General features: G+C 46.5%; 3 protein-coding genes across 6 annotated transcripts; 2 read left to right on the forward strand and 1 right to left on the reverse strand.

Moving 5' to 3' along the window:
- Nucleotides 1–1,669: 1,669 nt before the first annotated feature.
- Nucleotides 1,670–10,219, reverse strand: LOC147149497 (tryptophan 5-hydroxylase 1-like). Of its 4 annotated transcripts, XM_086026517.1 has the most exons (12): nucleotides 10,087–10,219; nucleotides 9,529–9,642; nucleotides 9,261–9,459; nucleotides 7,924–8,021; nucleotides 7,783–7,850; nucleotides 7,473–7,669; nucleotides 6,370–6,432; nucleotides 6,214–6,286; nucleotides 5,566–5,692; nucleotides 5,397–5,492; nucleotides 4,846–4,979; nucleotides 1,670–2,383 (listed from the first exon to the last, which is right to left on the reverse strand). In XM_086026517.1, the coding sequence occupies exons 2-12, from the start codon at nucleotides 9,640–9,642 to the stop codon at nucleotides 2,182–2,184; spliced, it is 1,371 nt and encodes a 456-aa protein (XP_085882643.1). In that variant the 5' UTR covers nucleotides 10,087–10,219; the 3' UTR covers nucleotides 1,670–2,181. The 4 variants fall into 4 exon arrangements, 3 of the variants coding, with proteins under 3 accessions (XP_085882643.1, XP_085882642.1, XP_085882641.1); XM_086026516.1 differs by lacking the exon at nucleotides 10,087–10,219 and having other exon boundaries at nucleotides 5,397–5,453; nucleotides 9,529–9,852; XM_086026515.1 differs by lacking the exon at nucleotides 10,087–10,219 and having other exon boundaries at nucleotides 9,529–9,851.
- A 4,196-nt stretch (nucleotides 10,220–14,415) lies between these two features.
- On the forward strand, nucleotides 14,416–15,969 carry LOC147149498 (uncharacterized). The gene has a single exon (XM_086026547.1). The coding sequence runs from the start codon at nucleotides 14,475–14,477 to the stop codon at nucleotides 15,582–15,584; it is 1,110 nt and encodes a 369-aa protein (XP_085882673.1). The 5' UTR covers nucleotides 14,416–14,474; the 3' UTR covers nucleotides 15,585–15,969.
- A 1,689-nt stretch (nucleotides 15,970–17,658) lies between these two features.
- LOC147149499 (uncharacterized) lies at nucleotides 17,659–21,837 on the forward strand. The gene is made up of 2 exons (XM_086026537.1): nucleotides 17,659–18,048; nucleotides 19,836–21,837. Exons 1-2 carry the CDS (start codon nucleotides 17,925–17,927, stop codon nucleotides 20,942–20,944), a joined length of 1,233 nt encoding a protein of 410 aa, XP_085882663.1. The 5' UTR covers nucleotides 17,659–17,924; the 3' UTR covers nucleotides 20,945–21,837.
- The last annotated feature ends 70 nt before the right edge of the window (nucleotides 21,838–21,907 follow it).

Here is a 21,907-nt window from a genome sequence, read left to right on the forward strand (position 1 = left end):
TGGGGTCACGTAGATATGATGATGACTGTTTATGGATGTATCAGGAGCCCAAGTTGGCCAAATGGAGCATACACCGCTCATACTACAGTTCCCAAATTGCACCGCGATCTCACGGTGCATTATGGGTAGGGGAATTTCTTCCACTCCAAATTTCGAATGGGGGTCAATGTCGAAAGCTATCGTTAGGACCATTTCAACCGCTGGAAAGAAGTCGTTTTTGTTGTTGGTTTTTTTAGAATCTACTTTAATCTACGGTGACGTTTGATACTCCGTACGCTGACCCGACCGCCCTCTGCTGGGACACGACGGTATTACGTCTTTAATGAGATTTTGGTCGGAGTGTGCAGCGAGAAGGAGGTGTGCAAAACCCGGACATGAGCTATGACATTTGTGGTCATTTGCTTTGCCCCAGTGCATGATAGCACACACCGAAATGAAACTTGAATAGCGCACCGACAGTAGTTGCATTACTTGTAAATCGCTAGTTTTGTAACGCGTTTAGTTCACTACCAACACTGCCAGCAAAAGCGGAATAAACCACGTGTTTCGTTCATATGGCGTAAGTCAGTGGTTGTGGGCCAACTGCTCCACCGGTGGCCCTCCCTGTGATTGGTCACTTGGGGAGTGTTCGGGTCGGTACCGGGCGCCGCTCTTCCTCACCGCCACTCAGGAGAGCAGGAAGAATCCTCTGGATTTGCTTGCGTACGTCGAAGGTGAGCAGGAGGCCTTTTGGCCTACACCGTGTTACTTAAAGTCCGTCATTTCCTCAAATATGTATTTATTTCTTAAACTCACTTCAACAAATAATATGACACAAGTGTTTGTTTTTTGCGTGGTGTCACTCTGTAGGTTAAGCATAAAAATACACACTCCTGATTTAGAATTGGGGACCTTTCATCTGGATACACATCAAATGTTTTGTTCATGGAACTATTTGCACCCCTGCTGTACAGGTGATGTACTGTGACAATGCACACCGACGCAAACACCGTTGGCCCTTACATATGTTATGTTGCTATACTGTACAGCCAAAATTAGATGGCTTCCATATGGAATTTATTATCCACCACAGACAGGGCCGCCCTTACCAACGGCCTTACCTAGGCTTGAGCTCAGGGGCCTACGGAAGTCGGGCGGGGGGGTGGGGTGGGGGTGGGGGGCGGGGTTATCATAATTAAAAAAAAAACTAAGAAAAAAACAAGATGGCGATTTTTGTAGAGGGCCACTTGCTGCTGCAGTACACGAATCCCGCTCTAGGGGGCCTATTGGAAGGCATTCAGTTCCACATTATTTTGTCATTCAAGTAATGTATGGTTGTTAAAAGAAATGCACCGTAGAGTAAAATATAAATCTTTCAAAAATGTTGAGGGTGCCTGGTTTCCCTTTAGGAGGCCGCAGCCGGGATCGAACCCGCACGACCTCTGAACTGTGAGGCGGATGCGCTAACCAGTCGATTTGATTGAAAGTTAAAGAACAAAAGTCCTCATTTTCTGAGACTTATTTGTGTTTTCATTTCCTGACACGAGTGAGAAAAAGAGGCGGCATTCAGTAAGCGAGGAACGGTCGAGCGCCTCTGTCGCCCCCATCTGCAAACCCCCTCGACGTCATCGGCTACTCTTAGTACGGTGACAAAAACAACTCGGTAATAGAGCATTGGCAGACTTAGGCGTTGATTGCAGCTTCATTTTATGTTTCATAATGTTTCATACATGGCACACATTACACTTGAAAAACAAACTGCAAATTGCATCACCACAAAGCAACAATGTTAGCATAGCATCAGCGAGTCATAGCCATATTTTGGGAGCAAGAATTTCCTTTTTGTTTGTTTTGTTTACAGAAAATCGTCATAATCGTGAGAGAAAAAAAGTCAATTTTTTTTTCTCGAAAAATGGCATATAATAAAACAATGAAAAATAGTCTTTTTGAGGAAAGAAATTATAATTGTACACGTATAATTGTTTTTTTGTTAGAAATTCATTGAAAAATGATGAGATCAAAGTTGTGTTCTTTGTTTAAAAAAAAGAGAGGGGGAAAATAATTGTAGTCTTGAAGGAATATGATTGTATTCCCCCCCTCTTTTTGGGCAGGAAAATCGTTATAAATTCGATTTCAGTCAATAGAATTTTTTTTCAGGAAAAACCAAATTTGTGCGATGAAACTTTTGCACGGTTAGCGTCCTCACATTGGCGTAGCCGGGCAGGCTGACATGGCGGCGCTACGCCTGGTGAGTCTGTTGAGGGCGTCGTCCACCACGTCGAGCTGCTGGCGCAGATCTTGCACCAGCGTTCGGATGCTGCCGCTGTCCTTCAGCACGTCCACGCTCTGCGTGTACGCGTTGTAGCGCACCGAGAACGGACGGCGGATGCGCTTGGCAAACTCCCTGCAAGCGCGCACAATTGCAAAAAGGACTTTTATGGCTTGTAACTTTAGAGCAGGGGCGGAGCCATGGGTGGGCCTGGGTGTGCACAGGCCCACTCAGATTGACACACTGCCCACCCAGTGAGATCCATGATATATATACTTAAATTATCATTTAACCTCCTAAGGCCCAAGCTGTTTGGTTTTTTTCGTGCGTTTTTTATTTCTTTTTGCTATTTGGGCTGATTGGAACCCAATTAGAAGAAAGACTAAGCATCGTCTTTTAGTCTTTGGTATTGTATTGTACTGTATTTTGTATACTGTAGTATGTAATACTCTTGTGAGACCACAGGATGGCAGTGTAAGTGCCCACATGTGTGTCCAAAACGCCCACAGTTCCACAGTGCACACGCATGGGGACACAAGAGCTAGAAAGTGCTGTCCACATATGTCGCCACTAAGATAAGAAGATAAGAATGCCTTTATTGATCCCACAGTGGGGAAATTTTCATTGTTACAGCAGCAAAGATTACAGAGGTCACACAGGGGCGGCGGCAGAATGTGGCCATTAATGTATAACATTGACGGCAAACATTTAGGATCAAACCTATGTAGGTATACGCAGTAACATGTGTATATACACATGTGTATACACACCAACCTACATCTACATAAAAAATATGAGGAACACTCATTTCGGCCTGTACATAGTACAGGGGAAAAAATACTCTAAGTAAGTGACAGTGCTGCAGTGCTGTAGTGAAATGTAAGGAACAGCATTGGATGCAAATCAAACTAGACTAACAGTAGTGGGGAATGTTGAGTATTGCACGCTATTACAGTAGTGGGGAATATTGGGTATTGCACGATACGAGCTCAGGTGCAGGACTGCACAATTGCACTAATGTCCGCCAGTTTGTAGAGACTACCCAATGTTCTTGTTAAAGAGTCTGACAGCAGCAGGCAAGAAGGAACGGCGGAATCTCTCCTTTGCACAGCGAGGGTGTAACAGTCTGTCACTGAAGGTGCTGTGGAGTGCTGTTAGGGTGCCCTGGAGGGGGTGGACCGGGTTGCCCAGCTTTAGGAGGTTACATTATTTTTGAATTTGTGTTTCCATGTGTGTTTTTATCTTATTGAATATTAAGAATGGCATAATTGTGGTTGTCTAAGGAAGATCTGAACTTCATATTATTCAGTTTGTCATTTTATTTCAATATATACGATGTGTCGGGACAGGAGCATTGTGCTCAGCGAGAGAAATATTCAGGCCCACCCTGATTTTTCCAGGCCCACCCATTAGCCACCTTCTGGCTCCGCCCCTGCTTGAAAGTCATATTAGTTTGAGATAAAAGTTAAATTTGGATCTTTTTATATTACATAGAGTGTGGCTCCCCTACGGGGGCTTCCATGTCCCGCCCCATCTTTCTGCTACGGATACGCAAAGGAGACAAACTTAGCGAAAATAATGTGTCCACATTATGACTACAGCTTGTGTAACAAATGCCGTGCAGTTACTCTGTCACTTGAGGGAACACTGGAACTCGTTTGTGAGTTGGGGTTATAGGGTACACTTTAAGTTTTTACCTGAAGCTTTGGCAGTGGCAGACTTGCGGTGTGCGGTCGCTCTGAGGCACCGTAGTGCACGCGCTTGAAAATGCACGCACTTTGAGCTAAAGTGGTGCATTCTATTAGTTCGCCGCTAGACGGCATCCAATTCTACACATTGGGCCTACAAAAGTCAATGTTGAGGGATTCTAAAGAATACGAGTGAACTATTATCTATGAGAATTGTCCTATTTTCAGGGGGCAAAATCTGTCTCATGACATTTAAAGAATTTTCTCTTGTTGAAAAACGTTTTTAATCATTTACGAGCATGAAGTCGGATTTCAAACAGATTGTAGAAAAAATAGTCATCTTTCAAGTTGAATTATTTTGAGATAAAAACGTACTGTTTTTATGGAATAAAAGTTGAGTATTAGAATTGTCTTCTTTTTAATTGCAGAAAAAAAAGTTAATTTGACATTGTTTTGGGTGAAAGATTTTTATAGTAAAAAGTAATTATGAGAATAGAGCTTTTTTTTCAAGAAAATATGTGTAATCATAGATTTTCAAAGAAGTTATGAGAAAAAAACGTTTCTTAAAAGAAAAAGGTCATGTTGAGGGATTTAACTAATTATTTGGAATTTAGAATAGTTCTATTTTTTTGGGGTTCAGTGAAAAAAAAAAAAAAAAAATATATATATATATATATATATATATATATATATATATATATATATATATATATATATATATATATATATATATCGTAAGTTGCAAGTTGCAATATATTTAGATAAAAATTTGATTTTTTTTTTTCTTTTTTTTTTTTTTTCAAGAACAAAGTTGCGTTTTAATTCCCAATTTTTTTGTGGCCAGTAAGTCATGATTGGAGAGTATAGTAGCACTGTGTGTTTTGCTGACTTTTGGGGGAGGGGACCAACCTCATCTTGTTCTTGGCGTCGTTGAAGGTTTCGGCGACGAAGTAGACATTCTGAAAGGCGGTGATGACGCATTCCTCGTTGCAGGTCAGCCGAGGATCGAACGGACGCACGTTGGCCTCACCTGACAGCGCGTGCTTGCTCGCCCGCCACAAAACAAGAAAAATTAATCATCCGAAGCGCAATGATAAATAGCTAAAATTCACACGACTCAACAAAATATTGGAAAAAAACCCAACTAATGCTTAACTCAAAGCTCCCTACTCTCCAGTGAATCAATAGAATCCAATGTGGGTGACTTGAAGAAAATCACCAAGACGTTCAAATATTTTTAAAAAATTGTGAAGTCAATTTAAACAATCAAATGAATGATTAATTAATAAATAACATGAATAAAAAGGACATGACATTTTCATTTTTTAAAATCTCTATTTCAATAAAAAAACGAATATGTAATGAAACGGAGCAACAACACTGAAAAATGTGAACGTGAAATGTGAAAACGTGAGCAACGGCGGAAGTAGGAGCCGGCGAGCGAGCGGCGTCAGCGCTACCTTGAGCTCGCCCACGGACGAGAGCAGGCCGGCCCCGTAGGCGCGAAGTCTCCCATCCTGCTTGCACAGTCCGAACTCCACTGTGAAGAAGTAACACTGCCGCGCCGCATGCATCAAAGAGCTCCAGAGACATCTGCGCCTTCCTAATTTGCGTCGCGCTTGCACTCACCGTGGCCAGTTTGCGCACGGCGTCGTCGTCGGCCCCCAGCGACGCCAGGCCAATCTCCTGCGAGAACTCCGCGAAGCTCGGCTCGGCCAGCAGGGGCACGTGGCCCAGCAGCTCGTGGCACGTGTCCCTGCGTGACGCCGACGGCAACATCGGCGACGACATCGGCGACATCGTCGGCGACATTATCAGCGAGAAAAATGACACAATCGACAATGACAACATCAACAATAACAACAACGTCGCACAACAGAATCAACACCGACAAAATCAATGACAAAAAAAGAATCCATAATTAAAGCATCGACCACATGAATGACAACATCAACGACGGTTCATTATGTCCAAAATGTGTGCCGAAATCTCGAGGATGATTTTGCACCTCGGAAGAAGCTAACTTGCATCGTGAAGTGGATATCAATTTACAGTCTTCGACGAGCCTAATCTACGTGTTTTTGTCGACCTCAAAGACATTGTAGTCCTCAATAGACCAAAAATGTTTTAGTAATTGTCAGTCAATTTGGGATTTTAACAACATTTTTGTTGCATCAAAGACCATTTACAGTGACGATGGAATAAACACATGATGGAAAAAAACAAAGTCTATACTTTTGTTTACATCAAAGACACACTGAGTGTGTTTGGACTCACGGTTCGGGCGTGTAGAAGGGGTCTGAACTGTGTCGGACGTACTGAGTGCAGTGGAACACTCGAAAGGCCAAACCTGCCAAGAAAATGTTGAGTCGGTGTGGGCAGAAGGCATCAAAGAGGTGCAATGCAAAAAAAAAGTCATGTGAAAGACACAACCTGCCAGGAAGTCTCGGGGAGACAAGTAGCCCGACACTGGACGAATGCTGAAACCTGAGCGTTCTACCCACACACACACACACACACACACACAAAATATATTAGTGTGTTTTTGATGTGAACAAAATGAGCCATTGATATTCACCAAGACATTTTTTTTTTTGGTAATTTGACTTAAAAGTGACTTCAATATTTACAAAAACATGAATATTTGTGTTTGCATCTTTACAAAAATACATCATGTACATGCGTGCGCTGGGTTCTTTTAAGAATAAATTGTCTTTTATTTTATCCAAGGTTCTTCAAATGTCTTTAACAATTATTTTTATATATAAAAAAGGCTCATGTTGGACATTCTTTTGGGGGACTAAATTGTTGAGGTACCATGCGTGTCAGGTGAGATGATGTTTGCAAAAATGTGTACGTTTACCTATGACTCCACATTGTCTTTGATGTTGACAAACACACCAAAACATGTATGTTAGCTTTGATGAAGACTAGAAGGTCTTTGTTTACAAAATGCTGTACGTTACACAAGTTACATGCTAACGCATCTTGGACATTTACAAAAAGTCTGAGAATCGAAATTATCTTTGTGAAAGACTCCGCATGATGATTTGAATGTTTAGAGGACTGCGTTGCCGATGATGATTGCAAAAACACCTATATTAGGTTTTCTAAGAGCCCAAATTGTCTTTGGCATGGTGTGTGTTAGGCTCGTTGGACTAAATCGTCTTTGACATTTACAAAAACGTGTTTGTGAGGTTCGTTGAAGACTTGGAATCTTCTCTGATGTCTACAAAAACACTTGGGTTATCTTTGCTTGAGGCTGAATTTTCTTTGATGTCTACAAAAAACGGGTGCGTTTGAGACTCCCAAATGTCTTTGATGTTTACAAAACGTACAGGTGAAGTTACTTTAACGCTCTAAATCGCCTTTGATGTTGACTAAAACGTGTACGTTAGCTTTAAGACTAACTGTCTACAAAGCGGGCGATTGTACAAAATCGTTTTCTGTTCGACCAGTTGATGGCTCAGAATGGTCTCGGATGTTTTTCTGGGCATCGGGTTTGTGACTGAGGAGGAATTTGCGTTTTTTGGCGCCTTTGAGGAAGCGCGAGACGTCCTCCAGCTGGGGGATGTTGTCCTCCTTGTAGTTGCAGTGTTGGGCCAGCAGGGGGAGGTTGCTGATGAACTCCTTGCAGGCGTGGCCGGGGTAAAGTTTGTTGAGCTCTCGGAAGACCCGAGCCCAGGTCTGGACCTCCTCCGGCGTGTAGTCCACGCGGGGGATCTGCTCACCGCTGTGGTTTAGTAGGCCCAGATGATTAGGAACACTGGTGGCGATCGCCACCCCCAAAACAAAACAAAACAAAACAAAACAAAACAAAACAAAACAAGGCAACGCGGAACTTACTGTTTGTAGCTCCGAGCCAAATCGGCAAAGTAGTTCCTTCTTTTGCGGTAAACGCTGTCTTTAAATCCCTACAAAGACGCCACATTTCTCGTCTTGCTGTGTAGAGCACGTGTCGGTTGTGTTGTTTTTGCCGAGACAAACCGGATGGTCGGCGTCCAAGTCGGAGCCGTACATCAGAACCTGCTTGCAAAGGTCCAGATCGGAAATCTTCTTGGGGAACCACGGCACGCCACACTGGCCTGAAAACAAATGCGCCGCTCGTTGGTAAACAACGACAAGCGTCTTTGATGTTTACAACACGTACCGTGTGGACCTCAATCGCCTTTTTGAAACAGACAAATTTGTCTACGATGCTTGAAAAAAAACACGACGCTTTCGTCAAAGATTCCAAATTGCCATTGACGTTTACCAAAAAGTGTACATTTGTTTTTTTCTGACTGGAAATCCTCTTTGATGTTTTTCAACACGTGGTCGATTTGTGGGACCCATTTGCCTTTGATGTTTATTTGTTGAAGACTCATTTGTCTTTGGTGCTGAGCAAACACGTGCAAGGCTTTAGTCAAAGATTCCAAATTGATGTTTACAAAAAAGCACGAGATTAGGTTTTTCTGATTGATGTTTTGAAAAACATGTCCACGGTTAACTGTATTTGATGTTTAGCGCAACGTCGGGTTAACGAACGAGTCCAAATGGTTTTCTTTGGCAACGAGGCAACATCGATGTCGCAGTTCTGAAAGCCTCGTAAGCGTCATTGGCTTCAGCGCGCACGGCCAAAGACACTTAAGATGGCGGTTGGGCCTCCCCCAAGGCTCACGCGCAACATGGCTTGCTCAAGACACCTTTTGGGGTTGAAGATTGAATGCGAAATTGTCATGGTTTTTGTTGTTTTCGGGCTGCTCCGCCTTCGATGATGACCTAAACACCTGCGTTAGGTTTGCTGAAAACGCTCCAAAAGTCCCTAATCCGCGATGCCGGCCGGTGCTGTTCGCTAGCCGCTCCATGGCGTTTCCACTTACGTGTCAGCATTAAGCTAGCGGATGCCACGTGTTTGTCTTAAATAGCCAACGGATCAATGGAAAGGCTCGACTTTTTTTACGGCGCCCGCACGGGGTGGAAAAGTGAATAAATGAACATTTCGCATCGCTTCTTCCTCGGAAACGCTTGAGAGCAAATTGAGAAGAGGCGGAAAAAGAGGCATTGCCCTCATTTTGCCTTGAATTCGCTCATGTTTCTCACCACTTTCACAAATATGGTGCTTAAAACAGTCTCGGCTTGCGAGTCGTTGAGGATCGCTTCGCAGGATACGCCTTGCCATCCGATGAACGCTTTTTACACAACTTGCCAAAAATTGTTGGGTTAAACCCAGCGGATGTATGAGAACGGAGTCCAGATCCTGACGGGGAAACGGAGGCATTTGGAAACTTCCAAAATCACCTGAAGTACAGACTAGCAAAGCCACATGACTTGTGGGGGCCTACCGTCAGGAGTCCGGTCTTTGCCATCGGCGTCGGCCCGGCTTTGCGAAACGATCTCGACCACGTTGGCGTGCTGGGCGAGAAGTTGCGTCAACTCTCGGAGCTGACGGTGGTCGCTGTCGCAGTCCACGAAGATCTCAAAGTCGGAATTCCTGCGCTTGGACTTGCGGGACTCGATGTGAACCAGGTTGACGTGTTTTTCCTGCGGGCCGAGGCCAAACGCTAACGCTCAAGCTAACGGTAGCGGCCGTGTCCGCTAGGGCGGCTTTACCTGGAACGTCCGGAGAGCCTTGAGCAGACCGCCCACTTCGTTCTTGAGGGAGAAGAGGATGGTGGCGCCCCCCCCGGCCCTCCCGCCGGAGACCTTTCCGGACGCCGCCTCCATCTGCGGCCAACCGCGTCGCCGTAAGACCACGCAAAAGAGTGCACGTCCGTCCATCCGTCCAGTCTATCCCACTGCTCTTACTCCCTCGTCCTCGCCATGTTGTATGGGTCCCTCCTCCCATTTTTCTGACCAAAGTGGGCAAGACCCGAGCCGAGCGCAGCGCGCGCCCACGAGTGTACGTGCGCATGCCCATAGCACCCTCTGGAACCACTTACGGTGGCTGCCTTGTTCATTTATTTGTGTTTTGATTTTTTTTTTTTTTTTAGTTGAACTCAAGTATTTTGAATATCCTAAGTTAAGATGAAATCAATGTTATGGTGACTCGGGTATATATTTCAGAAAACTTGTCAATGAGCTTCAAGCAAAAGTTCCTGCTGCCGTGGTCACTTTCATGGAATAAATAAAGTCCGGAAACGACAAACAACAAAGGTTCCCGCTACTTACTGTCTCTTTGTTGTTCGTGAACTCGCCGTCCCGCTCTGACGATTTTGAAGATCGGCTCGCTTGGCTTCCTCGCGTCGACTGAGCCTCCCGGGAATGATCAACGACGCTTCTGAGAAACCGGGGCTCTTGTCTTCAACCTGGTGTGTGCGTGCGTGCGTGCGTGCGTGCGCGCTCATTCATCATTATGACTCAAGGTGTGGCCACCCCCTTGATGTTCCTCAAATGGGAGGAGAGGAGCGATCCACCCATTGGAGCTCCTGCTCGCCACTTGACGACGCTGTCTTCTTGTTCTCAGCTGGCCATCCTCACGTAGAAAACATGAGGATCATGTTTTCATGACAGACAATCGTCCTTGTTCCACGTTTTATTGTAATTGTGAGCGCGCCCCAGGAAGAATAGTCTCCGCGCTGCCGGGGTCTAGTGGGGACCCTTCAATCAATAAAGAGCCCACCGAGGACACTCATTTACCAAGTCGGCTGTGTTCACGCCGGCAACGGCGCAAAACCTCCCTTTTTTGTAGGCGTCTGCGAAAATGCCAACACTGGGTCTAACCCGCCCACCTCTGCGCAGATTTTGACCGGAACTTGTGCCACACTTGCGCCGGTCACCAAAATAGAGCGCTATCGCTCTGTCATTCATTCTTTCATCCATCCATCCATCCATCCATTCTTTTATCTCATTGTATTTAATTGCATCGATCGGTCCGTGCATCCGATGAAACGCAGTCAACAATAAGTGCACGGTCGCAATTTGGCAAGACCGAAGGAGTGTAAAATGGCTTGAAAACTACCAACGGCGGGCGTCTGATTTTTGGGCAAGCCTCAGCCAGCCGGTCCGACTCCCGCTCGGATTTAGCGGCCGTCTATCAAGGCTGCCTCGATCGCCGCGCCGGCTGGCTGCCTTCTGGCACTGTTGCTTTGGAAGCAATATTAGATTGCAGCTAATTGTTTGATGCCGCTCCGCATTCAGAGCATGATTTGTTTTCATTGCGCAATTGCATTAGTGCGAATTTACGTACAGTAAGCCCACTTGCCGTGATGCCCTCGCAAGCGGGAAAGGTGAGTCACCAGCAGCCAGGCTCGCGCTGCGCAGCATCTTTCGCTCGCTGTTTGTTTTAGGGCCTTCCGTCTCGTCAGAAGGTGAAATGCACGCTCGATCGGGTGAAGGGCCGGTCGTTGGCTGAGCCGGTCTTCAGAGCGAGCACTTTTGCCCCACCTTGGACTCCTTTGTCGCGTCGGCTCGTTGCCTTCCGGCAGCAGATTACGTTTGCGTGCGTTGCGCTGTCCGTTGCCTGACAAAATCATCATTTTGTAGACTCCACAAAGCATTCGGCCGCTCCCATCGAGAGTTGCGTCATCGTCATTAAAATGGAAGTCAACCCAAATATTTTTTTTCCAAAATATGTTCCATGCAGGCCCGCCGGTTGAAACAGGGCATACCGAGAAATATCGTGATAAGAGTTCATCCAGCCGTTTTCAGTAGTGCTGTCAAATTTACCGCGATATCGGCCGATAATGACATTTTGTAATTGATCGCGTCAAAACATTTGACGCATGCGCAGAATGACCGCCCATGCATAATCCCACTCAGAAGTGCTCCGCGAGCAGCGAAGCGGACGCCTGTCGCCCGCGGGAGTGCAAAGGAGCATTTCGAAGGAAGAGGGCAGCTTTAAATCTCAGAAATGTGAATAAGTTGCTTTGCCTCTCAGCGACTGAGGACCGAGTAGAGAAGAGGGCCGTCTTGTTTTGCGTTAATAGTCCATTTAAAGGAGGAAGACACGACGCGCTGATAGCAAGGACATCATAGCGCAGTATTATGAGCCAGTCACCTTCGTGTGCACTTCAGGGACCACTGGGAAAATCGTTTGACAGCCCTAGCTTTGAGCCATCTCAGGGGGCGGCCATTTTTGTCACTTCTGTCAACTGAAAATGACATCCCGGTTGCTCAGGGCTCAGGTGACGACCGATCACAGCGCACCTGTTTTCTGAAGCCGAGCCACGATTGGTCGTCACCTGAGCCCCGGGCCTCGTTTCTCTCCGTGGCGGAGTTTGGCAAGTAATCCCCCAAGATAAGCAGGAGTTGGCCGTACAACGCGGCTGAGCGCAAATGTTGTTGCCTGGCCTGAAGCGGAGAGACAGGAAGTCTCCGCGCCATCCGTCAGGCCGCTTAACGACATCTGAAGCTAAATGCGGACATGTGGACGGACGTGAGCGGCGGGCGGCCTGCCGTCTGAAGATGAGATCCACCACCTCATCTGCTTCACCTTCATGTGATTACGAGCACGCTAATTGAGGCGCACACGCTGGCTTGATTGCGTTTGCGTTGTACAAGGAAACATGGCGGGCGATGAAGCGATAGCGCCCATGACGAGCGGCCGCGTCCAGCCGGGGGCGGGGGGGGGGGGGGGGTGGTCTGGGGGCGCCGTGTCAGCAGGGTGGGCGGCTGCACAAGGAACGTCGGACGGGGGCCTTGACATACGAGTGATCCACTTACGACTTTGTCCAGATATGAGCCCACATTTGGATTTCTTTTGCTTTGATATGCAAGCATGGTGCACGTCTGCGACAACCGCATAGCCTCCGCAAGCACAAAATGAGAAATGCTATGGATCGGCTAACAAATGTTATATAACCCTTAAGCCAAGGCTCTCAAACTGCGGTCCCGGAGGGCCGCTTTCCTGCATGTTTTAGAAGTTTGCCACCTGCAACACAGCTGAGCCAAATGATCCGCTCATCAGCAAGTTCTGCAGGGGCCTGATAGCGATCCCGATCATTTGAATCAGATGTGTAGTAGGAGGAAAGCTCTAAAACATGCAGGAAAGCGGCCCCCCGGGACCAGCGTTTGAGACCCCTGCTTTAAGCGACGATGGTTTGAACACAAATGGCAAAACAACACGTGTAGACAGACGAAACTCAGCGGCATACATTCCTTATCCTCTGAGAGGACTATTTTATTTTATTTTATTTTATTTTTTCAAAGGGAAAGATGATTTACATTCGATGAGAATCTTCCAGAGAAATAATTTTGGACACTGTTGCCTTTTAATTTGCATGTGTTATTCAAAGATGACTTTCATACAGGTTTTCAAACAGGTTTCCGTCCACTGACTTTGCTTGTAAGTAGTCGGTGTGTTATGATGCGTCACTAGCGGTATGAAACTTCCCTCTTTGCACACTTGGTAACAAATGTATTGTATTTGATTGTATGTCACTGTAGCGTAATGGGACTAATAATGACGTTGACCTTCAGTCTCCTATTTTTAATACAATTCCACATAGCATTGAATACGGAAAGAGGGGAGTGAAACGATCTTGTTGAAAAGTATGGAATATGTTTCTAAAACTGTGGTGCTTGTCACAATGTTGAACGTTGTTTGAAAGTCGAAGTCACTAAAGTGGATTTTTGGAATTCGAATGTGTTGTGTTGATTTTCACAATGACGTACGACAGCGTCTCTCCTGTAGTTTGTCCAAGTGGGCTCGCCGTGATTCCTCGGCTAAAGCTGCACTTCCGCGTCGCTTCACCGCGGGCGCTGAGCTTCACCAAATTCTCTCCAAATGAGTCGTGAACGGAGCTAAGCCGCAACACGGGACGCCTTCCTGTCTTGTACCAAAGCATCATTTTTTCAAATCGTCGTGTCCGGATAAAATCATATGGGTGCACGTTGAAGCTTCTCGGCCTAGCTTAGCTTAGCTTAGCTTCCTAGCGGCTAACAAAGAGACGCATCGCGCCGCTACGCAGAGATCAAGTGTGTAAATTGTTGAGATTGTCGTGTGGAAATGTGTGCCAAAAGAGAGAAAGAAGAAGATTACGAGGAGGAGATTTGTGGGACGAAAGAGGAGAAGGCGTCACAAGGTCACCTGCTCGACACAGGTTAGAGCACTCCTTTCTTTTACTCCCAATTGTTGACCAACGAGTTTCATTTCATGACTGTGTGACGTCACATAAAAGCATGACATTTTTCTTCTTTCCTTACACCTTATCTTCCAGGTTCTTTCCATTTTTCTATCTGTCTGCCTCTTCCCACAAAGTGGGGGCATTTTCCACCTCTATGTCTTGTTGGTTTGTAAGCTCATGGTCAGGAAACTGGAGAATGCCACAAACATGTACAAGTATGGCATTAGTTGCTCGAAAAGTTAGAAAATGGATGTTTGGCGCAGTTCCAAAAATATAATCTCTACCAAAACCCAATGTGTGTTGGCCATCTTCTGTGTTGCAGACGTCAGTGAAGATCTTGATCCTGTGCTGCCAAAGTTGGAGTCTCCCCACATCAAGGAGGAGGAGGAGGAAGGGGAAGGGGAAGGGGAAGGGGAAGGGGAGTACCCTCGTATTAAGGAGGAAGATGATGAAGTGCTCCTGCACACTAAGGAAGAGGAAGAGGCGGCACATATGTCTTACATCAAAGAGGAAGAGGAGGACGACATCTCCAAGTGGCCGTTGAGTTTTGTCCTTTTGAAGCGTGAAGAAGATGAAGACAAAGTTGGAAGTGAGGAGAGCAGAGGGGAGGAGCCCCCAAGCAGCAGCTCAACGGAAGGCGCACAAGCAGACGGCCTCTTAGCTCCACTGTCAGATGACGACGAGCTAACGGCGCGCTCTCCCGACACGGAGGATGATGAACAAAGCGGTGCCGCTTGTCACACTGACAACAAAAGCACGGAATGCTCGCAGTGTGGGAAAACATTGAGTTCAAAGTGGAGTTTGAAATTACACTTGCGAACTCACACTGGGGCGAGACCTTTTGCCTGCTCCGTTTGTGGGCAAAGATTCACTCAGAAGGGGCAAATAAGAACACACGCAAAAATGCATACTGGTGAGAAACCTTTCCTCTGCTCAGTTTGTGGTCAACGCTTCCTTCGAAAGCAAAGTTTAACAACACACACAAAGGCGCACACTGGAGACAAACCTTTTGCCTGTTCAGTTTGTCCTAAACGATTCTTCATTAAGGGACATTTAACGAGGCACTCGCGAATACACACGGGAGAAAAACCGTTTGCCTGCTCAATTTGTGGTGAAACCTTCTCTCAAACGGAAAGCTTAGCAATACACACAAGAAAGCACACTGGAGAGAAATCTTTGGCCTGCTCGGTTTGTGGTAAAATATTCTTCTTAAAAACGAGCTTAAGAGTGCACGAAAAAACACACGCTGGAGAAAAGCCTTTTCCGTGCGCAGTTTGTGGCAAAAGATTCTCGGGAAAGCACATTTTAACAACGCACTCAAGAATACACACCGGAGAGAAACCTTTTGCCTGTTCAGTTTGTGGTAAAAGCTTCTCTTTGAAAGGACAGTTAGTGAGTCACACAAAAACACACACTGGAGAGAAACCGTTTCCATGCTCAGTTTGTGGGAAAAGATTCTCCAGGAAGGGACGTTTAGTGAGTCACGCAAGACAACACACTGGAGAGAAACCATTCAGTTGCAGTGTGTGCAGTAAAAGTTTCTTTAATAAGATTGATGTAAAGAGACACAAATGTGCTGGCTGGAGCAGCAGCAGTAAATGAGATGTAGAATGTGGTCATAGAGCCCAGAAAGTCAGAGCTGTCATCCAAACAGCACTGAGCACTGGGACCCCCCCCCCCCCCCCCCCCCAAGGCTGTGTGCCCAGCCCTCCCCTATCCACCCAGGTTTGCACCCAGCTTGCACTGCATGTCGATTGCGGGGCTCGGGTGGAGAAGGGGAAGACCTCAAAACTTCAAGCACACGTGTTGAGGTAGCATTTAGCTGTTATGCCGCCCATAAAGTGGAAGTAGCTACCAACAGGAGTCAAGTGAGCCCCAAGTGTGAATGCTTTTAATTCCAGGATAAAAACGATGCCGCCCATCAACCCCTCCCCCTCCCGTGCCTATTATGGAGCTCTTTTAAGCATTAAAACTTTCTTGCACTGTACATTCTTTTAGTGATTTTTAGTAAGCTGTGTTGTATTTCTGTTTCTTTTGAATGTTTCTTTGATTTACCTTGTGTGGAATGCGTATGTTTTCCAACATTTATGAATGGACACCGTGCGGCCATATTTACGTAGATTCTATTGAGACATCGTGATGCTTAAGTCAACCCAAACATATTTTTCTCAAGAATATGTTCCTAGCAGGCCCACTAGTTGAAACATGGCATTCTGATTCAGATTGCGTTTGAGGAATAAGAGTTAATCCATCCGTTTTTAGCCATCTCCGGGGGTGGCCATTTTGTGACTCCGGTCAAATTGGCCGGCACGAGCACGCGGCGTCGTTGGAGGAGGCGGAGCACGAGCGCCGACGGGTCGCGCTAGAGCAGCTCTCCGCTTTCCGGTTGGGGCCGGCCGGCCGGCCGGCTTTGCGGCGGGGTTCGCCGACGCTGCCGGAACACCAGCGTGTCACTTTCTCCAGTGTGGTCATACATTTCCAATCACTGTTGCCATGCACCTTTGTTGGTAGATTGACATTTGACTCTCGTTCCCATTGATTCTCTTTTGGTTGGGTTCACAAGTGTCAAATCAAGATGCATAAAGTCCAAAAACGTGCCGCTGTTTGGCTTATGTGGCCGGTGCTGCTACTCAACCGCCAGGTCAATGACCTCGATGGAAGTTTAAAAAACACTCGGTCAATTATGCTACGAATGCGTTAACAAACTGAAACGATAATTTAATGAAACAATTGAATGAGAATCTTCATTTGAGGAGGAAGATTCATTTCGACGATTCAGGATGCTATGCTAGGTGGGCGGATGAAAGCAAAAATGACTTTTTCTTGGTCAGGTTTTGCCCTCAGGGAGGCGCCACAGTAACACAAAGTCCACACACATCAAACGCAGGCTGCTGTCACCCACAGGGGCGGTATGGATCGCATTTCTATGCATGGACAAACATATTGAAATTAGTGCTGTCAAACGATTACAATTATTGCCATTCTTTTCTTGTAAAATACAACAGATGAACGATACACCAAAAAGACGAACAACTAATACGGCGACCCACTGCCTCGTATGAAAGAAATTGGGGGCGGGCTTCGCTGTCTCGACTTCGTCTTTTCGAGTGGAGGCACAAGGTTTGACAACATGCAGGCCGCCCCCCTTCTCTTCAAGTTGGCTTCGAAGGCGCACGCTGCATCTTGTGGACATATTTGCTATGGCGCCCCCTGCTCACGTCAATCGCGAGCCCTTTGAAAAGGATCGATAACAAGTTCGCTACATAACATCATCACCAGCTGAGCTGCTCTTTACTGTAATGCGCCATAGGCCCATACTAGGAACAGATTCTGTTTTGTTCTTTGCTTGAATAAAGATTTTAAAAAGCATGTAAACAGGTTTCCGAAATCGGAATTTTGACCTTGACCCGAATATTGTAGTCAATATTCTGCATTTGAATAATAATAATTAATGATGATAAAGGTTGGGGGCGTATTACAACAAGAATCCAGTCGTTTGTTTTGTCTCCTCGACACTTGGACGAGATCCCAACTTGTCAACAAAGAGGCGAGCGAGGGCCGAGCAAGTTGCCCAAAAGTCACATTCATTAAAGTTCACACAAGACCTTCGGTTATGATTTGTCCAAGTGGCGATGCTGTACTACGTCAGAGCTACTTCCGTATACGCGTTGCGTGGCTTCGCCCCAAAATTCTTCCGGACTTGTTCTTTAACGTGCCTCGTCACATGACGTCCATTTCTACTTGACTGGAGTAAATGACATTTTTTTTCCAGTCTTTGAGCTCGGTTGAAATCGTCTCGGTGCGCGTTGAAGCTTCGAGAGCCGCAAACAAATAGAGAACAGACAAAGAGAAGGACGCATTTGTTAGCAACACGTCGCCGAGCCCAGCCGAGCGGAGAGGAGAGAAAGTGTGCGTGTCAAGTGTTGCGATCACCGTGCGACAATGTGCGCAAGAACGACACCAAAGTACGCGGAGGGATTTTGTGGCACAAACGAAAAGACCGAACGGCAGCAACTACTACGGGTCGAGCTTTGGAAGCAGCCTCGTGTCGTCTTACACAGATCAGGTTCGTTCACGTCTCTCTCACTTGTTGCTTAGCGACTTGGTATTGGAAGTGTAGCGTTGAATGACGTGTTGTTGTTGTTGTTGAGCAAGACAAAGAGTCGATTGTTAACTATGGATGGCCAAATGAAGCCTCATGAAGCAATGAAGCTTTGCAGCCAATTGGTTTGCACATGGAGCAAAGCTTCATGGTGCTACATTTGCTCTATGGCGCCATCAAGTGGTCTAGAAGCCCAAGAGGTCAACAGTGGTAACAATTCAACGGCTATTTGCTTAAGACAAAGATATGAATGTGCTGCTGTTAGTAATTTAGTATGTGAACAAAATACAACAAGTGCTAAGGATAATTTGTTATTCATCTTTATTTAGAAATAAGAGCTTTCCCACAGTGGCTGGCTTTAAACGGTTTCTTTTTTTGGACAATATTTCACCAGCTTTAGAAAATATTCTTTCACAAGGCACGGATGATTCAAGGTGCGCGTCACACAAACCGTGTGTCGCATATGAAGCTCCCTCGCACAGGCACCCATATTTGCTGCACCATCTGTTACAAGGCAGGTAACTTTGTCAGTGATGCGCCAGTCAGACACGAGTGCAGTTTTTGCCCGAGCAAGATTTTCAGTCTCGGGGGAAATGGTCTATCCCCAAAACAATAGTGTGCAATGATGTTTGTTCACGTACGCGCGCCTCGATACAAGCTTGGTGGAAACGCCCCTCCCATTACTCGACACAAGCTTCGGAGCCTCGGCCCGTTTCGTCCCATCACTATTGTTAACCCTTGTATGATGGGACCCCTTTTCAATTTCTATCAAAATAAAAACGACACAAGTCATATCTGAAACCTTCTCCTCATGGTGATGACACACTGTTATGGGATCTTCTGCAATTTTTTTTAAATGACCTTTTTTTTTTTCTTTTTTTTTTAAAGAGGAGTAGCACTTCATGTATAGCCGCTTCCGCCGTCGCGTACGGTGGCTTCACAGCATCTTGGACCTTGTCCACTCGCTCCTTTGCCTTCTTGTCTGCCAGCTCCTTGCCTTTGACACCAAGTAAAAGTCACCTTACCTCCTCCCTTATTGCATTCTTGGAGATGATTGATTAAATGATTGCGGAGCGTTGCCAGCAAATATGGAGTACCCGACTTTGGCTGCATTCTCTCCCCGGCCACTCTCTGGCGTTCGCCGCTTCACTCGTTTATTGGCGAGCTGCTACCGAGGCTTCTCCTGACCAAGGCGGAAGCGTTTTTCTCAAGCCGTAACGCTCCGTTGATTTTGACGTGCAGCTATTGTCGGCAGATGAGCTTCCCCTGCGGCGCATCTCTGGCTAGGCTCCAGTTTCTCCAAATTGGTTTCTGACGCCCACGGTAAGCAGGCCGCTGCGGCCCACTCTGTGGACGATCTTCCGGCTGTGATACAAGTGGCTCTCTTGATCCCATCCCCACCAGGGCTGCCAAGATTTGCCCACTAATCACGACGACCGTCAAAGTCGTCGACAATTAAGATAAGATAAGAATTGGAATTGATGATGTAATTCTTGAATTAGCCCGACCGGGCTCAGCCCAAAAAGGCAACGCGGTTCCCCCTTCCCATGGGCGCACCACCAGTTTCCCCTGTGATGTTTTCATATTTGTATTTTGCGATACTGCAATTTTTCTTTGAATACAATTTCTACAGGAGGAGGCGGAATCAGTCCAGTGGTATTTCATTTCAATTCAATGGGGAAATGGATTTGATATGCCAGAGAATCACCTTGACCAAATCATGTGAGTGTTTGTATTCTTGTGTCCTGCAGACGTCATTGAAAAATACTTTTGTCCTGAGCCAAAGTTTCCTCACATGAAAGAGGAAGAGGAGAGCGAGCGCCCCGAGATTAAAGAGGAAGAGGAAGACGGGCACCCCAAAATGAAAGAGGAAGAGAGGCCAGTGATCCCCCACATCAAAGAGGAAGTTAAGGACGAGCCTCCCCAGGTTAAAGAGGAACCAGGGGATGATGTCGCCCAGTTGCCATTGACCTTTGGCCCTTTGAAGAGTGAAGCCGATGAAGACAAAGTTGCGAGTGAGGTGAGCAGAGGGGCGGAGCCTCCAAGCAGCCGCAGCAGCAGCAGCAGCAGCAGCAGCAGCAGCAGCAGCAGCAGCAGCAGCTCAAGTCCACACAGGACAGCGGAAGGTGCCGGAGGAGCACAAGCAGACAGCCTCTCAGCGCCACTGTCAGATAGTGACGACATCACGTCACATGATGATGATGATGATGAAGAACACTCGAAAAGACAAAGGACATCACACACTGACGACAAACGCTGCACGTGTTCTCTTTGCGGGAAAACGTTTAGTCGTAAGGGGAGTTTGAACGTGCACATGAGAAAACACACTGGGGAGAAACCTTTCGCCTGCTCCGATTGTGGTAAACAATTCCCCACAATGTCACATTTAACAAGACACACAAGAACACACACCGGAGAGAAACGTTTTGCCTGTTCAGTTTGTTGTAAAAGATTTTCCACAAAAGCATACTTAACATCACACGCAAGAACGCACACTGGGGAGAAACCTTTTGCCTGCTCAGTTTGCGGCAAAATATTCTCTATCAAAATCAATTTGACAACGCACACAAGAATACACACGGGAGAGAAACCCTTTCCCTGCTCAGTTTGTGGTCAAAGATTCTCCAGGAAGCAAGCCTTATCAACACACACCAGAACGCACACCGGAGAAAAACCTTTTACTTGCTCTCTTTGTGGTCAGCCATTCTCTGAAAAGATGCATTTAGCGAGGCACGCTAGAACGCACACTGGAGGAAAACCTTTTGCCTGCTCAGTTTGCGGCAAAAGATTCTCTGCACAGCAGAGCTTGACAACACACAAAGTATCACACACGGAAGACCAAACCAAACGTGACAAATAGACAACCTAACAATACACACGAGAGCAGTTCGCTTGCAGTTGTGTGTGTGCAACAAGATTCCGGTTTTGCTAAGAGACACCAGATGTGCCGGTAAATCGATGACGCTCGACACAAACTCGAGCGACTTTGGAAAAAAGTGGTCAAGTAGTGATGAATAGAGTTTTCAGTATTTTCCCGCCTGTTTTGTTTGTCACAGCAGTCATGCAAAATTGTCCGTTGGACCGTTTTTCATGTGAATTTTGCATGGAGATTTTTGGGTTTGGTTTGTTTCTAGTCGGCACGGTGGTCGACTGGTTAGCACGTCCGCCTCACGGTTCAGAGGTCGCGGGTTCGATCCCGGCTCCGGCCTCCCTGTGTGGAGTTTGCATGTTCTCCCCGTGCCTGTGTGGCTTTTCTCCGGGTTCTCCGGTTTCCTCCCACATGATAAAAAAACATGCATGTTAAGTCGATTGGGCTCCCTAAATTGCCCCTAGGTGTGAATGTTTGTTTGTCTCTGTGTGCCCTGCCATTGGCTGGCAACCAATTTGGGGTGCCCCCCGCCTACTGCCCAAAGACAGCCGGGATAGGCTCCGGCACGCCCCGGGCGCGACCGTTGTGAGGAGAAGCGCTAGCGATAATGGATGGATGGATGGATGGATGGTTTGTTTCTATGATCATTCGGGGAAGCAACTAATCTTGCGGGTTCTGCTTGCAGGCAGGAGGACTCGAGTTGGTGCCCGAGAAGTTAAAATACTCCGTTTTGCGTGACCTTTTTGCACGCTTTCCCTCTTGGAAACGTGCAGCCAATTTCCTTTGTCCTTGTTGAACATTTGAGATGAATCGATGTGTGATTTTTGGACGTTTCTGTTCCACTTTTTGTTGTTGTTCTTGTGAGCAGTTTTGATGACGATGATGTTAAGCCAATAAATTGATTAGCGAGCCAAGAGACGCGCTGCCGTGTCGTGTTTCCTCAGGACGATGGAT

This window comes from Filicampus tigris, chromosome 3 (genome assembly GCF_054856515.1).
Source record: "Filicampus tigris isolate MCC_2025a chromosome 3, RoL_Ftig_1.0, whole genome shotgun sequence".
In the NCBI taxonomy this organism is placed as follows: Eukaryota; Metazoa; Chordata; class Actinopteri; order Syngnathiformes; family Syngnathidae; genus Filicampus; species Filicampus tigris.